Below are 21,418 nucleotides of genomic sequence, written 5' to 3'. Positions count from 1 at the left end.
GACACAAACTGGAATAAATGGCATCCAAGACAAGCCAGCTTGGAATTTTTCCATGTAACAGAACCACAGACAACTTCAAAGACTGAGTATGCCAGTGGTTTAAGGAGCCAAGTACTAGGGCTGGAAAGAAGTTTCATATCTTGGCAAGTGTGGTCCTTATAGGAGAAAATAGTTTTTAATGTGCATTTGGTAGAGGAAAACTTGATTACTTGAAAGCATGTTTTTGTTTCTTCTTTTCTTAATGATTAAGTCTCTGGGTGGATGTGTCCAAACTAACTTCTTTCCCATTGTTTCCACACCATCTGTGATTTCCACCCTTTTGATTGACAAATGAGGGTCAGCCCAGCTAGTCATTACAAGAGTTGGCTAAAAAGAAACGAGCAGCAGAGAGCTTATGGAGATTACAGTGTAATCATGGACATCTGCTTGCATCATTTGCTTATTAAACATGGGCTCTGAGTACCATGGCTTATTGCCTATTGTTATCCTACCCAGCAGTGTTAACCACCAGAGTGGGTATGACAAACAACAACAACAATATTGTGTGTCGTATTTCTGTGAAACAATTTACGTACGTACATTAGACCAAAGGTGGAACCTTAAGGATGTTAGTTTGGACAAACCACTCTGTGTTTCCCAAAACTGTAGACAAAGGTAGTCTATAGGAACATAACTATTAATTGTGGAACTTCTGAAAGATGTATTATGAATGGGCAGCATCTCTGCTGCCTTCCTTGCCACATTCTGCTTCCTTCCCTGATATCCTCATAGTGCTGTGATAAAGGTTTTTCTTCCCTCTGGTCAATAATGACTTTCCAATAATGATTTCCATTCACCATTTCCGTGAGTTCTAAGAACAATTTCTCATCAACGTGCCTTAGAGACAGTTCATTTATCCAGCAGAATTAGGCCACTGTGGTTCCTTCCAGGTGTTTTGGTCTGCAATTCTCATCAGCCCCAGCCAGCATAGACTATGGTGAGGTATGATGGGAGTTGTGTGGTGAGTTCCCGCCTCCCACCAGCAGAAATAAAGACACGTGACACAGATATTTAAGATTAATGGGCAAAATTAGGCCACAACTTTATTGGTTACAGGTAAAGAGCGGTATCGGCTTAGGCATTGGTCCTATCAGACTATCCGGCTTCAGACTGCTTGCTTGAAGACTGGGAAGGGTTAACACCAGCAGAGGGAGCCCTGCTGATGCACATCAACTAGGGACTCCCCCGGGGGTCACCACTCGGGGGTGCGCTTTAGGCCCTGGCCTCCATAGGCTTCGGACGAGGCCACGTCCCCTGGAATCCTTTACTGGACTACCCTTCAATATTTGGGGGAGGTGATGGCGCTCCTCCCCCACAACAGATCTGCATAACAATACCCCTACCAATACCTAACCACCAAAACCAAGTGAATTGTGATGATTAACTACGAGGTACGCGAAAAACCAAATGGCCGGTGCCAATTTGCCAAGTGGAAAAAATTCCTACCAATAATAATAATAATAATAATACCAGGCCCTTTAACGGCGACCAACCAAGGTCCATAGCAAGGTCAAAAGGGAACCTAAAGGGCGGGCGGGTGGGAAAACCTTACCAGCTGCGGGGACCCAAAGAGGGAGATCCCGGGGCTGCGCCTGCCTTAAATGAGGCAAGCCACGCCCCCGAGCCAGCCGATTGGCTGGCTTGGGAGATGACGCTGCCCGCGGATTCCCCTGTTCGTGCGGGGCTGGAAGCCAGCCCCGCGTGTGTGTTGGGGTCGTGAAGCCCGCAACACCACCTCTTCCTAACGTCAGAAGTGGCTTTGTAGTCCAGCAGCATATGAAGGGCACCGGGTTGGCTATGCTTCAGTCAGTGGATTTAATTGAATGCTGTAGTTTTTGCTAAACTTTGTCAGTGAAGCACGAAAATTAAAGTGTAAAAGTTCAAAAGTTCTCTGTTTAATTTTAAAGCCCGCTCTCAGCCAAATCAGTTAAGTGGGCCTGTCATTGCTTTAAGGTGATTAGTTTTGCACAGCAGTGTGGGAGACCCAGGGTTAATGCCTGATCTCCGTTTAGTAATCCTTGGACCAATAAATCCTGGGATTGTTACAGAGTGGTAGACTCAGCCTTGGACTGAGGGAAGGCTTCATATCTTTCAGCAACAGTCATTATGACTAATTAAAGGGTTGGTGTTGACAAACCTTCTTAATCAACAGAAGGGAGGTGCCTGTTAGTGTGGGGTCTTAAAGATAGGAGCATGGCACTGATTATGGGAAACCTAATGGCAGCGAATAGCAAAAGTGTGCTAATGTTTTGGAGGGCATACAATGTGGACAAAGTGACAAACAATATGAGCCCCTCATAGCTCTCTTTTACCACACTCCATTCAAAGAATCTTTCATGTGGCAGGATCTTCAGCCCTGGAAAGATCTGTCTACACAGATTTATTGATGCATCAAGGCCATTTAATAGGGTTCACTAATAGAGCAACGTACACCCCTTCTGCAAAATCCCTGTAGAAAAATGTCCCCAATGTCATGAGGCATGTGACTGCCTGTGACTAGCTTCTGTATAAAATTCTCTTGCAAAAGCCAGTGGACTGGGTTCAGCTATAATGTTCGATAGAAGTAAAGATAAATAGCAGTGCTTTGAAGTCAGAATTAAAGAATGGGACCCATGAACGAAAATACTGTCACCCAATAAAGACGAGGAGAGCTTTGGATTAGAACTTTTAAGGCAACGAGCTGCTGTTGAAACAACTCTGAAAATAAAGACATAAAGAATTTGGTTTCTCCAGCAGAATTTGAAGAGCCTTTATTCTATTTGGCAATTGGCATTGCTGGAGGTAGGTTTAACTGTGCAGGAGATAAACAATGTTTCTGAATGAGGTATGATATTTAAGAGATTGGTCAAATGCACAATGCTCTGCAGTTACAGGCAAAGTAAAATGGAACAAGCAGATCGAAGGCCACAGCCCATTTTACTGCTAATGGGATTAACAGCAAGAAAAAACTACCCATGCAAAGGCTAAGATAAACATCAGACCAGTATTTCAGCTCCAGTCCATTTAATTAGTGTTTCTGCTTCATAAAAATAATGGTTTTCTCCACTTACATAAATGCATTGCTCTGATTTAGAATCCTGGCTTCTCTCTCAAGAACATTTCAGATAAAACCATTGTGAAGAATGTAGAAGGAAAGCATGCAGAAGAGTATAGAAAGTGTGGGTCTAATTGCCTTACACTTAAATTTTCCCTTAATTTTATAGGAGCCATTTTTAATCCCATATTTCTTTCATGCTTTCCTATTAACAAAATGTAACCAAGCTTCAACCCTATTCCCCACCCCAGCTGAAGCTCTGAAACTCTAAAACGCCAGGTCTTTGAAGATTGTAGCAGCTATTATTACAGTCCTGTTCAGACTTACCTTACATGCATCCTACTAGCTCAGGAAAGTACACATTCTGCCTCCATACAACCCAACCCTAACCTGATTTCTTGACGCCTGTAATTGCCATTTTTATGGACAAGCATCTTAATGCACCAACTATGACTTACTATTTTGCTTCTGCGCTGTGCTGCTAAACTGTAGGGAAACTGTGGTTGGGCCAACACAGTTTTGCTATGTAAATCAGAACGCCAACTGATGCCCAAATAAACTATGGCTGACACATAGTGTGCTGGTGCATGCTGCTGAAATCGTGGGTGTTTTGTTCCTCCTCCTCTGCTGCTGCTGTAGATGGTCTCTAGGACCAGGCACAAATCCAAGCATCATCAATGGCAAAGGAATATCACTGCCGGCATTTCCCACTTTTGGGGCATGTTGAGCATTCCCCGTGGTTTTCATGCTGTAGTAGCTGGAGCCTTCAGCTACACCAGGTTGAAGATTGGTCGAAGAATGTGTTCATGAAGCATTTCAACTGCACTGTCTACAACACCACATATATGTGCCACTGTCTCTGGAGCAGCTAGCAGCTGTTACAATATTGTCAAGATTAATCCCATTAGCCCCTAATGACCAGCTGTCCCCGATGATTATCCTGCCCTGGGCTCATAAGGTTTTACTACTGTTGCTTCATTTAGAAACACAATAGGAAACGTTGGAACAAAAAACTGTGCTTTAAAAATAAAGCTGAAATAAAAATCTTCAAGTGAATTAAAATAGTAATAGTTAATGAACTATGGCAAAGATTAAGGGGAAACAATGCTATCGTAGTTATAGGTCTAGAGGTTCTGCAGCTCTGCAGTTGCAGGTACCCTTTGTTTGCAAAGCTTGAACCAGAAATAAGAAGTGAATGACAACATCTGAATTCCCCCAGTCATCTGAACATGGGGAGCTGTATTTAAAGAAATTTTAAACTCGTTGGTGAGAGCAGATCCTACACTGTGAGATCTTCCATTTGGTCAATCACATTTTCTTGTGGTGCTGAGAGAAGTAGGAGTGAGTGCGTGCACAAGCACTTTCCCCCAAACACTTCCTAGGATTGTTCTGGGTAGGGCCAGCCCTACCATTAGGCAGAGTGAGGTTGCTGCCTCGGGCAGCTGATTTTGAGCATTGTGAAATTTTGCCGTTCGTTAGTTAGCAAATCACTACTCAGTTGCCATTTGCTGCTCTGTCACAGACAGTGAAATGTCTTGGGTTGGTTTTGGTTCTGGGGAAGAAGCAAATAATGCCCAAGCAAACTTCATAGATTGCTTGCAGTCTTGGGAAAACTGGCGGATGATTCAAGAGCTCAGTGGCAAAGAAGGACGAAGATGGATGTTTCACAAAGCAACAATGAAAGCAAAATTAAGTGACACAATGAACAGCTGGAAGGGGAATAGATGGCCCTTTAGATTAGGCATAGGTGACCTTTGGCCCTCCAGATGTTTTGGCCTACAACTCCCATGATCCCTAGCTAATAGGACCAGTGGTCAGGGATGATGGGAATTGTAGTCCAATACGTCTGGAAGCAGGAAGGTTGCCTATGCCTGCTTTAGATGATGATGGACCACAACTCCCAAAGATCTCTGATCATAGGCCATGGTGATTGAGGCTGATGGAAGCTGGAGTCCATCTGCCACCGTTGCTGATGTACAGCCTAACTACTTCCTCTGATGCATTAGAGTAAAGCATCTTTCCCCTTGCAGAGTACCCAACATGTGATCAGCTATCGTGTTCCAATGGAGCATGCTTTAATGCAAGCCAACGCTGTGATGGCAATGTGGACTGCAGAGACGCCTCTGATGAAACCAACTGCAGTAAGTACTGCATATGCCCACCATGGAGGATTCAACTGGTGTGCTTGATCATAATAACCAAAATGCTGGCATTTCTTTCTAGGCCATGTTCATGTGTTTTTCCTTCTTTTCAGCTCGTGGATGCTCCAATGCCCAGTTTCAGTGTGGAAATGGAGAATGTATCCCCCGAGCCTTTGTTTGTGACCACGATGATGATTGTGGAGACAGGAGCGATGAAAACTCTTGCAGTACGTCAGTCTTCACCTGGGCTTCTTTCACTACTTTACAGCTCAGAGATAGGGAACTTGTGGCTCGTCAATTGCTGTTGGACCACAACTCCCATCATCCTTGGCCATTCTGAGTGGGGCTGATGGGAATTTGAGTTCAACAGCATCTGGACGGCCACAGCTTCCCCATACCTGACCTAGAGGCTGAGCTTGAATTAAGCATGAAATGTACTGTTTAGAATATTGGACAGCGTACCTGTGAGTTTTACCGCAGTGGAGCAGGTTCACTCAAACCTGGACCATTTCAAACGTGTGTGTGTGTGCGCGCGCATGTACACTGAAGATTGATGATGCCCCGCTACTGAAATCCCTAGATGGGACATATCTCTGTCAACATAGCTGAGCTCAGTAACATGGGACAAAAATTCTTCCTACTTGTTGCTTTACGGTAGGTTAGAAATACTGGGGATGTTCTCCACTCTGTGCTCTTGGAGGTAGCTTCTTTGAAGGAAGATTTGTTTGAGGGCTGGAATATAAGGCACCTCTGCTTCTTTCCTAAAGACAGTCTTTCTCCTGCCTTTGTAATGTGTGGTTGTGGGTCCCCTCCTGGCCTGCTGTGCTCTACTGCTTTCATCCAGTTCAGCTGTCCGTGCTCCTGCTTGCAGGCCTGGTAGAAAAGAAAGAAGTTAAGAAGGCAGCAGAAGCATTGTGCACCAAACCTTGGTGGTCTGAGCTTGCTCCAGCAAGTTTTATTTCCATGTACATATATCTAGAATCCAGAGAGGTAGTGTGAAAAGTTTGGCATATGGGGAATTCTTTATTATTATTTTTTGCTGTTCTCTTCCTCAGCATATGCAACTTGTAAAGGGAATTTCTACACTTGCCCAAGTGGTCGCTGTATTCATCAGAGCTGGATATGTGATGGAGATGATGACTGTGAAGATAATGAAGATGAAATAGGATGCGGTAAGCAATGAAACAAACTGACTTCAAAAGTAGTGACATTTGCAAATATGACTTTCCTGCCCCTTCTGGGTGACGATTTACACGAATGCAGGTAGAAGATAACTTGCCATATTTTTTCACCCCCTTTTACAATGTCCATTTTTAAAGCAATATGTAGCTTTTGTTACCAAGTTCAGTCCAGAACATTAGACTATGACGTATCAATCCTCAACTGCACATTGGCGCTCAAGATGTAATATCAGAGATTTTGTTTAAACTCAGGGTGCTTTAGTGGGACAATGTGGTAAGTGATGAAATCATAATATACACCTAAAGGACAAGATCCTTAAAAAAAAATCTGTCTGCCACAAAACGCATAATACATGCCAGAAATGTCTAATTCCTAGTTAGAAAGATATGTATGTGGAACCCAAGACATATTTGTCCAAATGGTGTGACCACAGGCTGTCCTAAAGCAGAAGAACATGAGGCCCTATATGCCATCCCAGTTACTTATCCCTTGTTCAACTTGACAGATGTTTCTGAAATCAGTAAGAGTTCCACCATTACACACACATTCTCAGTATTTTTAAAATTCAGCCTGTATTCTGCCATACTGTTTTCCCCCCTGCAGAAACAGAAGCCACTTCATCCATTTGATTTGTTAGATTTGTACTTAGAGCATTTTAAGTTTATGTTTCAACATACAATGTGTGATTATGAGTGATAACGATTTGCAAACGTGGAATATCTTACAAGCAGGCATATCAAGGAGCTGTGATTGGAGGCAAACCCAGGTTCATTTCTGCATAATGTGTGAATTGGTCTCTGGAAATAATAGAAAAGTTTGTTTTCTTAAGTACCATGAAGCTGAAAGAGAGAGGCAGAAAGAAGTAAAAGACTGGCTGATGGAGGCTTTTCTAGTTATGCTATAGCTCAGATAGCTAATGACAACCCCACCCCTCAAAATAACAAATGCTTCTTCAAACCTGAAATACTATTTGATATTGTGTAATGATTCTCTCTTCTGTTCCTTAGAGAGCGGGCATCGAGAATGCTACCCTGGTGAATGGGCCTGCCCTCTGTCAGGACAGTGTATTCCAATTGGCAAAGTCTGCGATGGGACTCCGGACTGTCCAGGCAGAGAAGATGAAACAAACATAACTGCAGGCAGACACTGCAGTGAGTAAATAGCACATGCAAAAGTGTATGGAAGGATCAGTCTTGCCATCTAGGCAACTATGGTTCATCTCTGAGAACCTAGTATTGGAAAGAAGAAAAGGGAGCAAGACTTTGTTTAACTTGCATTCACAAAGTCTGGGACACTATTCCTGATTTTTTGCAATGCTTCTTCCACATAAAAGTCGGCTCAATAATTTTAAGTATGATTTGTCTACAGAGATCAGTGGCGGTCCCCTAAGATGAATGCTTACCTGGAATCATCCAACACATAACTACTGGGGTGCGATTCCTAAGCTTGAATTGCACACTAGTAGTTATGTGTTTGAGCATAGCTGTTGGATGAGCTCATGGTGCAAAATGGCCACATTTCCCAAGTGATGTCTTTGTATTGTGCACACATTGGCTTATAGTTAAGGTTCCCCATTTGTTCCCTGTTTGCTGAAACAGATATTGTGTGTGTGTTTGTGTGTGTGACAAAATACCTGTACGATTCAATTTGCAGAACCAAGCGGCTCATACTGTGTCTTAAGGGTGATATTCAAAATGACTTTGTTTTTGGCAGACATATCTCGCTGTGCGGCGTTGAGCTGCCAGTACCGCTGTCACTCTTCCCCTTCTGGAGGAACATGCTATTGTCCTGCAGGATACATAATCAGCAGCAATGACAGCCGCACCTGCATTGGTAAGTGAAGAATGTTGAGATATTGATTGTCCCTCTATTAACTTCCTCCCCACAATTGTCATGGATGTTAAGAACTTTCAATCTTCTAAAGCTATTGCTACTACCCATTTTTTCTTTTGTTACAGTGACTCACGGGTTCAGCTTTTGTAACCCATTGATTGATTACCTGATAGCAATCAGTTTCATGCATTTTAACTTCAAGCTTGCCTGTTTTATAACCATTACTTGACACATCTCAGCAAAACCTTGCTTAACACCCCTATTAATGTGGAACCTGTTGAGATGTTTATAATGCTTTCCAAGTTATTCATAGTTTTGTTGATGGGAATGTAAGAACACCAGTGACCATCTGATTGCATGATATTTCTTCATAATCTATAGAAATGTTTTCCAGAAACATACAGGTACACAAGCTGTGTCAGATGTCGCGAAGCATGAATGATTTAAATCATTTTATTCCCAATAAAGACCATTTTGACAAGTATCAATGGGGTGGTTGAGCTTGCATTTTGCCAAATAGTAGATCAATGCATTTCTGGTGGTGTGAATTTCTGTTGGACAGGGATACTGTGTTAGTACTGGAGCTGTGCCCCATATCTGAACAGGTATTCGTGGGACTTTAATGTGGGGCTTCGAATGCAGCAGAAGAAAAATGGTAGCTTGCTTTCCAGTGTATGGCACAGCCCGTGATTTTCTACTTGCCTTTTTCGCTTGTTGTGTTACTCTTGTCTTCAGTTATATATATGGTGATGCCCCAGTGAAAGCAGTGGGCTTTCTGCATGCGTGACAAGGCAGAGTATTGCAGTGTGTGATGCTTAAAGGTGTAAGTTAGAACAATAAGGTCGTGTAATCCTCCATTACCTTTTGACCTAGTTCTCTTAAGGTGCATATTGACAGTACCACTTCAGACTATAGATGGCGGAAGGAGGGTTTCTCAGACAGCTGAATGTTCTTCCATCATTCAGAAAACTAGCTAGCAGAGAAGAAGGCGTTCAGTCCAGTCTTCTTCCTGTCAGCCTATTTTTTCTATGTGTGGATAATTTTGTTTGTTTGAAGGAGTATGCAAATTTGGGAGCTTCCCTGTCTAAAGTGGTACAAGCCCATCCTCCCTGAGGACTAGACCTTTGTCTGTTGGTTTGTTCTTCATTCTGCCTTACTCAGACTGCAAACGAAAAGCCATTCACCTGCAAAGTAATCCAATTTCAGTTGTCCTTACAGTTTCTGAGATGGAGGAGTTTAATCTTCTAATGCTGAAAGCCGAGTCCAAATTAGTGTCAATAATCTGATTTTTGCTTGCTCCTGTTATAAATGTTGTGAGATGAGAGAATAAGAGGCACGTCTGGCTTCAAGGTGATTTCTGAAATGTCAGAAGAGAAAACTTAGATGATTTGCTTCATTGTTAAGATTGTAGTGCAGCTGAAAAACCCCTAATAAAAACACACAATTGTTTTTTTTAAAAAAAATTGGTTAGACCTATCCCTTCTGCTAAAGCATGGTTTTGTGAAGTCTCTTGTAGCTACTGACATTGCGGTCCCCATCATTTTAAGAAAGGTGGTTTTCACAAATCACAGAGCAAGTTACCTTACCTCTGATTTAATTTAGAGTTGCTGTGAGTTTTTATTGTAAAATAAGTGCTTGGGATTGGTTTGAATAAGTATTTGAGCATATAAATTGATATATCTCTTTTTCATTTTGATCAGGGTAGACTGAGCACTGAGGAGTTGTGATTTGCAAAAGGACACCCAGTTTGTTTCATGGCTGGGCAGCAAAAGCCAGTGTTTGAACTTGAAACTTGAAACCTGGGTTCAAACCCAATGTCCCACCTGTTACATTACATGCTGCCTCATATAGTTACTCTGTGCCATCTTTATTAAATGGCAGCCCACATTTTAGCCAAGGCAGTGGTTTTCCAAAGATGGGCATCAGTCTGGGGTGAGTTTAAGGAGAATGGAAACTTAATGCAACCACATAGAGGAGCTGGGTGTTGTGGTTGCTGCTGCTGCTGCTGTGTCCTGTGGACCCCTTACTCAAAATACTCTCAGAAGTCTTGGGTATTTTTCTGGAAAATATGGAAGAGGCATGTGTTTATAACATCTGAATCTGATGGGCATCTTTCTGTTAGTAAGCAAGCATGTGCATCTGTGTAAGATAGGACTTCTGCAAATAGGCAGAAATAAAGTGATGAATTCTGTGAGCAGAATGTGCTTGGCAATGTCTGCAATCTTGTCTGTGTCACAGACTTTGACGACTGCAAGACGTGGGGCATTTGTGACCAAGTGTGCGAAGACCGCGTTGGCCACCATCGGTGTCACTGCGCAGAAGGTTACGTCTTGGAGCATCACCGCCACTGCCGAGCCAATACCTCATGTAAGCCAGTAGCTCTGGGAGCTGATCTTTCTCCCTTGAGCGATGCTTTGAAAGCTAACATTATTTTGTCATCTCGCAGGTGCTTGAAAGGAAAGCCGATTATATGCTTGTGATAAATAGAATGCCCTTGAGTGTAATGCAAGGATGCTTAAAGTTTTGCAAGGCCTCCCAGCACTTTGCTGTCACTGCCTGCACCATTTATTTACCTATTAGCCAGTTGTTGCTGAAAGTCCAGGCAGCAAGTCCCTCCAGCATCCTTCACCAAGTAATGAAAACAAAGACACGCCCCCCCCCCCCCCCCCGCCACGAAGGATTTCTAAGTCCCATTGATTTAGATGGGAGAGGTTTAAACAAGACCATAGCTCAGTGGCCGAACTTATGGTTTGCATGCAGAAGGTTCCACATTCCATTATTATATCTCCAGAAAGAAATTCCAGCGTGAACTAGATGGACCAGTTGTCCGGCTCAGCATGTGGCAGCTTTCTTAAATGTGCATTTATCTCCACAACAGAAATAGGTGATGCTTAAAAGTGCTTTAAATTGGGCAGGTGCTTTAAATTGGGCAGAGAGTGAGACCCAGTTTACATGTTAAACCAGTTATGTGACTTCTCCCACAATGTGTAACCATATGGGCACTTCTGCAATATAGTTAGTTACCTGTATGAACTGGTGGTGGTGGGATTAGGTCTTGGTTGTGTCTTGACCTAAGAAGCAATAGAAAATGAAAAATGTTCGGAATAGGGCTATGATACAAACCGCATGAATACCTGTTCATACAAGCAGATAACTGTATAGACCATTATCTAGATAATCTGGGAATCATGACCCTCTGTTTCATGTGTAAATTGGGCCTTAATATTGGGGTTGCCATAGAGAACCAGATTCTAGAAAATGTATGGAATAGGTATGCCCATAAGTTAATATTTTATAGGCTGGTGGTACACCCAGTTGTCACAGTTAACCATTGGTCGTTACGCACCCTTTCTGTAATTTTCTAGCTAATGCCCAACTGCACAAGAAATGGCACATTAATGCCATCTGTTCTTTCAGCTGGAGTTGCCTCAGTTATTTTTTCTAATGGCCGTGATTTGCTGGTTGGAGATGTTCATGGACGCAGTTTTCAGACTCTAGTCCGATCCCGGAACCGTGGAGTCGCCGTCGGTGTGGACTTTCATTTTCAGCTGCGTAGAGTATTTTGGACAGATACAGTGCAAGATAAGGTAGGTTGAAATGTCGAGCAAAATGGCATTTTTGGAGCAGAGGGATCCAAGAGCAGGATGTGTTGATAACTTTTCATTTCTCGGAACAGATGCAGGGCCCTCCTTTGTTTCCCAACAAAAACGAACTTTGAGATGGTTTTATGATAATGACCGCACTTGCAAGCTATGCTCTTACATGTGATTTATCAAACAAAGCACGCTATTATGCTATAGTACTATCTTGAGCAACTCTTAATATGATTGGAAATGGAGTCCAAAAACCTAATTAAGAGAAATAGTAGACATTCTTTCAAAACTGAGTGTATTTTTTCCTTTGCAATTTCTTGAAACTTGATCATTTAAAATGTGAAAGTACTGTGTTCTCTGAGGAGATAAAAATCAAATATTCCTAAAGTATATTACAGATAATTGAGCTCTAGGTAAGAAATATTGACAGTGTGTTGTGCTATGGGCCAATATTTTATTCCATTGCTTTTATGCATTGCTTATATTAAGTTCATATAATCCAAAAGGTCTATTCAGCTTCAAATCCAAATGGTTCAAGAGTAATTACTTTAAAAAGATAGGGAATATGAGTTAAGAAGAACAAGTTGCTTTTTCTCTTGCCTTGCAAATGCCCTTAAAAATATTCTGCTGTCCAGTTACTAAAAAAAACACACAAAAAAACCTATATTTGGGAGCAGGAAGGATTTGTCTCTCAGAACAAATTGTTAGTAGTGATGTGGAGAACATCTGCCCATGACATGTCTGTGCATTTGTGGTTGAAGATGGGAGATGGCACATCCATCACATTCAGTCTTCATATTGATTTTTAATTGTATTTTTCTTCTTTTGTTTTTTATATCGTGTTGTATTTTATTCTGTTCTTGTATTGAATTCTATGGAATTCAAATTGCTTTACAATAAAATACAGTATATAAGAAATAAAAGAAACATACAGTGAAATACAGTGAAAACCACACAGCATCTAATACAGCACATTACAATTGCTGCAACAGGCAGAAAAATAATTTAAGGGACTCAACAAATTTCAAGTGGTCTGTGCAGACAAAAGTTTGATTGCTGATTCTAGACCTGTATTCAGAGTGGGCTCTAAATGTCCAAAGACCTCACCATTGTAATTCAAACTTTACTTTCAGGTTTTTTCAGTTGGCATTGATGGCTCAGAAATCCATGAAGTTTTAAATGTTTCAGTCGACACACCTGAAAACCTAGCTGTGGACTGGATTAACAACAAGCTCTATATAGTAGAAACCAGTGTCAACAGAATTGATATGGTAAATTTGGATGGAACTAATCGAGTAACTCTTATTGCTGAAAGCTTGGGAAACCCTAGAGGAATAGCTGTCGATCCTACTGTTGGGTAAGATATAATGCTGAATTAAACAGAATCCCTTCTGTTTGTAAACTGTATAAAGTTTTTGAAATATCATGGACTGTGGAATAAATAGGAACGGATGATGGTATAGAGCTTTCAGCTCTGTGTTCTCTTCCTCTTGCAGAATTGCATTATTTTGCTTTACATTCCTTTGTTCACTGCCGTAACAACTGTGTTCCGGTGCAGCAGTACAAGAGTGGTGATAGGAACATTTTGCTGAATCCAAGAGAAGAGGAAGAAATATGGTGCAACTCACTGTGTTTATGTCTGTGGCAGGAGATGGCAGGCACCTTCTTAGTGCAGTGGTACCTCTGGTTAAGTACTTAATTCATTCCGGAGGTCCGTTCTTAACCTGAAACTGTTCTTAACCTGAGACACCACTTTAGCTAATGGGGCTTCCCACTGCTGCCGTGCCGCTGGAGCACGATTTCTGTTCTCATCCTGAAGCAAAGTTCTTAACCCGAGGTACTTTTTCTGGGTTAGCGGAGTCTGTAACCTGAAACGGATGTAACCCGAGGTACCACTGTACTTGCTGCAGAATCAGTGCCTGGGAAAGATGGGTGTGAACATAAAAATGGAGATAGTGATAATTAGTTATCTCTCATATCAACATGCAGACCATGCATTCAAAGAACATGGCTTCCCTGAAAGAATCATGGGGACCATAGTTTACCCTTCACAGAGATACAATTCCCACCGCTCATGGAGAAACTAAAGTTCCCAGGATTCTTTGGAGGAAGCCATGAACTTCACAGGTATGGTATGTATGTGACCTTACTTAGAAATGTCTTCTTACAAAGAGATTTAGTATAACTATACATATGTTGATGAGAAAGACAACTTAGTTGATATCTAGCTTGCTCAAGTTTAGAAGATATATCCATCTGACAGACGCATCCTTAAAGTTCTGTTGCTTTAGGCAATCTACATTAATCAACTGGTTGTAAGTAGATTGGGGCCTTGGTCTCTGCTGTAGTTAGGCCACTGTATACACTAAATCAGCTTGCATAAGATGCTGGGAATCGTCTTCTCATTGCAATGGTTCTGCATGGGACAGAGGGCATTACTGGGGAGCTCCTCCATGCAGTTTGAGGGACTGATGTAGTAAGAATTTGCATTTCTTGGTGGCTGGTGTAACACATACACTGACCCTAGTTCCTCATGTGTCCTATCCTGGCCAGTGAGCAGAATGGCTGGTCTGGTGCCACAAGACTATTTTTAGTATTTCTGTGAAGACTGAGAGGCACTCAGTGGATTTTTCTTTTCTTCTTTCCTTTTATAGTTATTTATTTTTCTCAGACTGGGATAGTCTCTCTGGTGACCCGAAAGTGGAAAGAGCCTTCATGGATGGAACAAACCGCCTAGACTTGGTTAAAACAAAATTAGGCTGGCCTGCTGGGATAACTTTGGATATTGTATCAAAGAGACTTTACTGGGTGGATAGCCGGTTTGATTACATCGAAACTGTAACTTACGATGGACTGCAGAGGTGGGAAGAAGTTTTAATCAATATTTTTAGTTGGTAATTTATTTGTACTATCACTTGTTCCAATGATAATCTTCCTAACAGTTTATGAGAGTTGTGTGTGATGGATTTCCATTAAATCAACACAGGATTATAAAGCAGATGGGTAAATATTTGAAACTATATTATGAAACATCTGGGATTTTTTTTAGATATTCACCACTGTCCCTGGATCTGTGAGCAGTAAAAGGCCAGAGGTAGCTAACCTTAGATGTTCTTTGGCTGCAACTCCCATAATTCCTTACCATTAGCCATACTAGCTTGGTCTGATAAGAGCTGTGGTCAACCAACATCTGAAGGACTCTGCTGGCAACTCCTGGGCTAAATTATTAACAGAAAAGTGGTAGGCTCTCCCTGTTGCATGCATTGATAGGAGAGAATAAGGATAAGAATATTGTGTTAATCCTTAGTATTTGTAGGTGTGCAGAAGGTTATTTCATCGCCCATGTCAATTTGCATATTCTTGGGTAGGGGAAGGGAATGGTTTTGGGGGCTTCAAATGTTGATCTTGAGATGATTGTATCCCTCCTGGAAATGTCAATCCCTAAATACTGTACACAACTCTGCACAACTCTGGATGCCAAGGAGTTGGCACCCACACAGCGCCTTCCATCCCATTTGCTCCTTTTGTTTACAGCGGAGAACTTAATTTTAAAGTCCTATCTTTGTTTTTCCTTGTAATCTGGACTTTTCAAGGTCATTTCCACTGTCTAGTGAAACAGGAACGCAAATAGAATAGTCTCCCCCACCTTTCAGATAAAAAAGCCTGTTACTTATTGCTGCCTGGAACTTCAGATGTAACATTCCTTCCAGAGAGGAACAGTTGCTAGTTTATTAATATAAAAGTAAATGAGATGCTTCGGTATAAGCAGCATATTTAAGATAACATTAAAAAATGCCCTTTTAAGCAAAAGTTTCGATTCGTTTGGATATAGTACAGCAGCAGTTCGTCTGACACATACAGCTAAAGCACACACCCAAATGCACATTTAAAGCACACAGCCCCCCCTCAAGAATTCTGGGAACTGTAGTTTGGTAAGGATGCTGGGAGATTCAGCTCTGTGAGGGAAAAACTGCACTCTCCAGGATCCTCTGGGGGAAGTCACATACTTCAAATGTATGGCAGATGTGCTTTAAATGTTTGGTGTGAATCTGCCAATAGCCCTGCTTCATAATTAATGCCACAATCAATTCCAAAGTCCATTAAGGCTATCAATAGCTACTAGTCCTGATGGTTGTGCTCACTGTCATCAGATGTCAAGGAAATAAACTAACTACAGTATCTGACTTTTAGAAGCCACATGAAGATAGGCCTGTATTGGGAAATTTTTAATGTCTGATGTTTTACAATTTTTAAAAATATGTGTTGCAAGCCGCCCAGAGTGGCTGGGGAAACCCAGCCAGATGGGCGGGGTATAAATAATAAAATTATTATTATTATGAACAGTTGCTGAGAATTGTAAGCATACAATTGTGTGCCATTGTGTGCAGGTTCTGCTTGTGGGTTCCCCATAGTCTTCAGTTTCAACGCTGTGAGAACAGGATGCCTTTAATCTGATCCAGTAAAGCAGTTAAATTGGTTTTATTGGTTTGAGCTCTTTAATTTCTTCCTTTTTTTTAAAAAAAAATGCTCATCTAGTTGACCACCCCCTTATAACCCTTCCTTGATGTCCTGTTCAGTCTTTTCAATTTTACATCATCCCAGTATTTTTCTCCTCTATGATTTTTCTTCTTTGACCCTCAGTGTGCGTATTTGTTTATGATTCCGCAAGTCAGTTGCTAAATCCCTTGTGAAGCCACCTTAACCAGAGATGGAATGTAATATTGATCTTGCCTGACTATAAGTCTTCATTTTCAGATTTTGTTAATGAAAAATAATTCTTTCTGACTCACAAACAGGAGAACAATAGCTCACGGAGGCTCCTTGATTCCTCATCCTTACGGAATAAGCCTTTTTGAACACAATGTGTATTTTACTGACTGGACAAAGATGGCGGTGATGAAAGCTAATAAATTTGAGGATTCTAACCCACAAGTTATTTATCAGTCTTCCTTGCGTCCGTATGGAGTGACAGTCTATCATGCTCTCAGGCAGCCCTATGGTAAGTCAAATGAGGGAGCCAAAGGGAAGTAGCCTCTTTAAAATGGCTGAAGGTGCAATTGGATGCCGTAGATTTGGCTATTAGTTGTGATAACTGCGTTGTACGAATGCTTGGCATGGGTGAGCTTTATTCCCTTGAAGCTTTCAAAGAATAAAATACAGATGTAAGGCATGTCTGGCTAAACTGCAGCCTTACCATTGACCATGCCATCTGTGACGGATAGGACTTGGAGGCCCTTGGGCTCCCCATCTCCGACGTAACGGAATCTTTGCACTTGTAAGGGAAGAAGGAGCCCAATGAATATTACAACAGCATGCAGGACAAGAGATACTTCATGCATCTAGCAGTTTGGGCTGCATGTGAGCTGTTCTCCTTGTTGGTTTGGTCGCATCCTTGACGTCGAAGGGAGCAGTACTGTCAGCTCTGACATCACTGCACACTTGAGGGACTGTGGTGGTAGATCTCCAGGAGACTTAATTTCAGGCATCCTGTCAGCTCTCACACCACAGCATAACAAAATAAAAAAATTCCTTCCAGTAGCACCTTAGAGACCAACTAAGTTTGTTCTTGGTATGAGCTTTCGTGTGCATGTACACTATCTGAAGAAGTGTGCATGTACATGAAAGTTCATACCAATAACAAACTTAGTTGGTCTCTAAGGTGCTAATGGAAGGAATTATTTTATTTTATTTTCGGCTACCTACCTGTAACATCACAGCATACTTATTTACGGGTTGGCAGCTGGGATATTAATTATAAGCACCCTGTCCTATCTTGCAAGTGATAAGTATTGTTAAAGCTGGCAGTGCTGATAATCTTTTGGGAAGGTCTGTGTATGGAATATCCCTTTACAGGAGGATTTCTAGACCTCAGCCAGCCTCTGAAGTATATTTTGGCATGGAGAGAGAGAGAGAGAGAGAGTATATGTGCATATAGATGTGTGTATGTTACATATTTCTCCGATGAAAATCGGGACATCCTATTCCATAATAATAATCTGATTATAGTCTGCCCATCTGACTGGGCGGCTTCCAACATATATAAAAACATAATAAAATATTAAACAATAAAAAACTACCCTATACAGGGCTGGTTTCAGATGTCTTCTAAAGGTTGTATAAGTTACTTATCTCTATACGCTCCAACATTTCTCCAGTGAAAATAGGGACATTCTAAGGAAAAGCGGGACATTCCAGGATCAAATCAGAAACTGGGGCAGCTTTGGTAAATCCGGAACTGTCCCTGGAAAATAGGGACACTGGTGTGTGTGTGTGCAATTTTCTTTTCTTTTTTTAAGCATACTGTTCTAACTACTCTTAAAGGGGAGAGCGGCATTTCCTTATTAGCTGGAATGAATTAATTTCAGATGAATTAGGTGTGAGACAGCCTCTGATCCAAGAAGTTAAGCAATTCCAGTCCCATTGTTTTCAATAGGAGAGAGGAATGCTTTTAGCTTTCCCTTTTAAATCAGTGGGACTTAAATGTACTTGATATGTAGAAAGAATAACTCCTTTGGAAAAAAATTAATAAGCCAAAATCTGTGAGTCTGCAATATGCTGAGAATCAGTTCAGAAATGCTTAGACGGTTGGGAAATTTGAACAGATTTAATAGGAGTTGACCATGTAAAATGTGTTATAGGAGGCACTCAACATCAGTAGAGGAAAGCTGATATTTTGTCCCTAATCTTTTCATGCACTAAGGTAAAAAGTACCAATGAAATTAAAAACATAATGAAAACCTAACATTTGATTTAGTTTGGTAAGGCTGTAACCGTATTATTTTTTTCCAGTAAGAAACCCTTGTGGTAGCAATAATGGAGGGTGTGAGCAGATCTGTGTTCTCAGTCACAAAACAGATAATGATGGTCTTGGCTATCGTTGCAAATGCATGTTGGGCTTTGACTTGCATGCTGACGGACGACGTTGCATTGGTAAGGACTCATACTGACTCTCTTAAGTAATGCTTGAATGGATGGCTGTATTGCTAGCTGGCTTTTCAGTTTCAGTGTGTGCAATCCTCACAGCTGCTGTGCACCATTATGTAGCAGAGTGCATGTGGGACTACTCGCATCTCCCCACAGGGGTGTTGTGCATGTTTCCTATGCTTGCCCAATGTATTCCACGTGGTGGGAACTATTGTGTTTCAAATATAGTCCCTTATCTGCAGCCCATCCCAGTTCCTTGGCTTGCATCCTGCATATACTTCACATTTCAGAAATGATTTGGGCGTGTGATTGGGTTCTGTTGTGATCTAGAGCAGGCAAAGTTCCATTGCTGGGTTTAGCCCTTATTTTATTTATTTATCACGTTTATATTCCACCTTTCTTCCATCACAAATTTCACAACATAGGTTTTTTAGACAGTTTCTGATGGAGGCATTGGCCAGATGAAGGCCTGCTTAGTTTCAGCAAGTTGACAACATCATATGCCTTTAGATTGGGTACTTGTTTAAGTTTATATACATGCTTTGTTGTAATTTTCTGTTCTCCACTTTTTAATTTTGATTGAGTTCGTCTTGTCTGGTAGATGTTCTTGCATGGATATTTTCTCCTCTCAGTTATGTTTTTAAAAGCATTAACTTCAACTAACTATTATTTTAGGATCATTGGAGCCTGATTTTTTTGTGTTCTTTCCCCTAACAGCTGTGCAGCAGTTTCTGCTCTTCTCATCCCAGCTAGCTGTTCGTGGAATCCCATTCAATCTTTCCACCCAGGAAGATGTGATCATCCCTGTGACAGGGACCCCTTCCTATTTTGTTGGGATTGACTTCTACGCCCAGGAGGATACCATCTTCTATTCTGATACCATTAAGGACATAATTTATAAACAAAAAACCGATGGGACAGGTAAGATGCAAATCTCTCTGTTTTGATTTCCTCCTCTGCCTATCTTAGCATCTTGAACTGAGCAGGAAAAATGGGTAATCATCGCTTTTGATCCCATTGATTCAGACTACAAAGCAAAACTGCTGTTTTGAAAGAGCAAAAATAGCTCATCTCTATAGACTGTATATAGAATAAAACTGCTGGCCCGTATAGCTCCATACTGTCTGCATTGATTGGGAGCTGCTTTTCAAGGTTCTTAGGCAGGGGTCAGTAAACTTTTTCGGCAGGGGGCTGGTCCACTGTGGACCTTGTGGGAGGCCGGAATATATATTGAAAAATAATGAACGAATTCCTATGCCCCACAAATAACCCAGAGATGCATTTTAAATAAAAGCACACATTCTTCTCATGTAAAAACACGCTGATTCCCGGACCGTCAGTGGGCCACATTTAGAAGACGATTGGGCTCTTAGGAATGGGTAGGCAGACTAAGGTCCAGGGGCAGGATCTGGCCCATGGGCCTTCTAAATCTAAAATATAGGCCTGAGATGTTTCCTAAGTATGGTTCCTCAGTTCTTTTAACATGAAATTGAACCTGGAATCTTTTGCATACAGAGAATGTTTTCCACCACTGACCTATAGATAGGGATTCCATAGCATTCCTATGGAAATGGGAGTGGAAGTTGCCGCGATTCTCATGTTCCACCTATGTAAGGAATGGAGCAGTATTCATTATCATTATTATTAGTCTGTAAATGCTGTGCTGTAGTCTGCATTGGTTTTGATGTTGCCCTTCCACTGGAATTAATTAATTAGGTTAGTTCTGGCCATGGCAAATAGGTTCTAAAACATAGGTTTTAGTGGAAATCAAACTGTAGCAGAACGGAAGCAGCGTTGATTGCAATGAACACAGGATGCAATAGAAATCTACTGCTTACTTCCCCATCCACTGGCCACTCACTCTGGGGATTGCAGAGGGGAAGAGGTTAAACAAATAGTTAACTATTTATCATATAACGCTTAAATAGAAAGTTTCCCATTCCCCTTTTCATAAATTTTATGTCCATTTTATATGAACACCAGGCAGGGAAATCCTTGTAGCCAACAGAGTGGAAGGAGTTGAAGACTTGGCTTTTGATTGGATCTCCAAGAATATCTACTGGACGGACCCTCCATATAGGAGCATTAGTGTCATGAGATTGGCTGATAAATCGAGAAGAGCTATAGTTCAGAACCTGAATAATCCTCGTTCAATAGTGGTTCATCCTGTTATTGGGTAAGTCTCAACACTCAGCTGTGTGTTCAGAAATATAACGAGGTAAAGCCCTTTTGCGATGCTGCTGTGTTAGAAGGCAGGCAGTGCATCATGTGCTAGAATGCTCCTCTGCGTCAATAGTCCCCTGTCTGGAAATGGTATAGAAACGATTTTTACTGTAACTTGTTTTTCCACATGCAGGATTGCTATTAAAAATGTGGGTATTCAACCATGCTGTTGCACCACCTCCATTCTGAAGTGATACCAGGTCCAGGAGGGCTGTACCACATGATATTTCAGAAACTGTAGATTGACTCCAACTTTTTTTTTTAACTACTGTTTGTGTGTGTTTTAAGGGCCATGTGGTTTTGTATTTCAAAAATACTTCTTGCTGATTTCAGTCCAGGAGCCTCCTTTTCCCATCTCAGATATCTTCCCCTTGTTCAGGCATCCCTCCCCCTCCTCCTTGTTGTCCTGGCACCAGTTACAACATCCAGAGCAAAACGCAAGGTGGTAC

General features: G+C 41.5%; 1 protein-coding gene across 1 annotated transcript in view; it reads left to right on the top strand.

Moving 5' to 3' along the window:
- The window catches only part of LRP2 (LDL receptor related protein 2), a 145,462-nt gene that overhangs the window by 36,180 nt on the left and 87,864 nt on the right, over positions 1-21,418 (top strand). Inside the window, 13 exon segments of the mRNA XM_079974771.1 lie at positions 5,104-5,214; positions 5,328-5,441; positions 6,270-6,386; positions 7,404-7,547; positions 8,110-8,229; positions 10,468-10,596; positions 11,647-11,816; positions 12,956-13,179; positions 14,477-14,683; positions 16,619-16,821; positions 18,612-18,752; positions 19,464-19,667; positions 20,730-20,922. Of these exon segments, the coding sequence (XP_079830897.1) occupies positions 5,104-5,214; positions 5,328-5,441; positions 6,270-6,386; positions 7,404-7,547; positions 8,110-8,229; positions 10,468-10,596; positions 11,647-11,816; positions 12,956-13,179; positions 14,477-14,683; positions 16,619-16,821; positions 18,612-18,752; positions 19,464-19,667; positions 20,730-20,922 (2,077 nt within the window).

This window comes from Podarcis cretensis, assembly GCF_951804945.1.
Source record: "Podarcis cretensis genome assembly, chromosome: 1".
Lineage (NCBI taxonomy): Eukaryota > Metazoa > Chordata > Lepidosauria > Squamata > Lacertidae > Podarcis > Podarcis cretensis.
The sequence above is the reverse complement of the archived record's forward strand: the minus strand, read 5'-3'. Positions and strand labels throughout refer to the sequence as shown.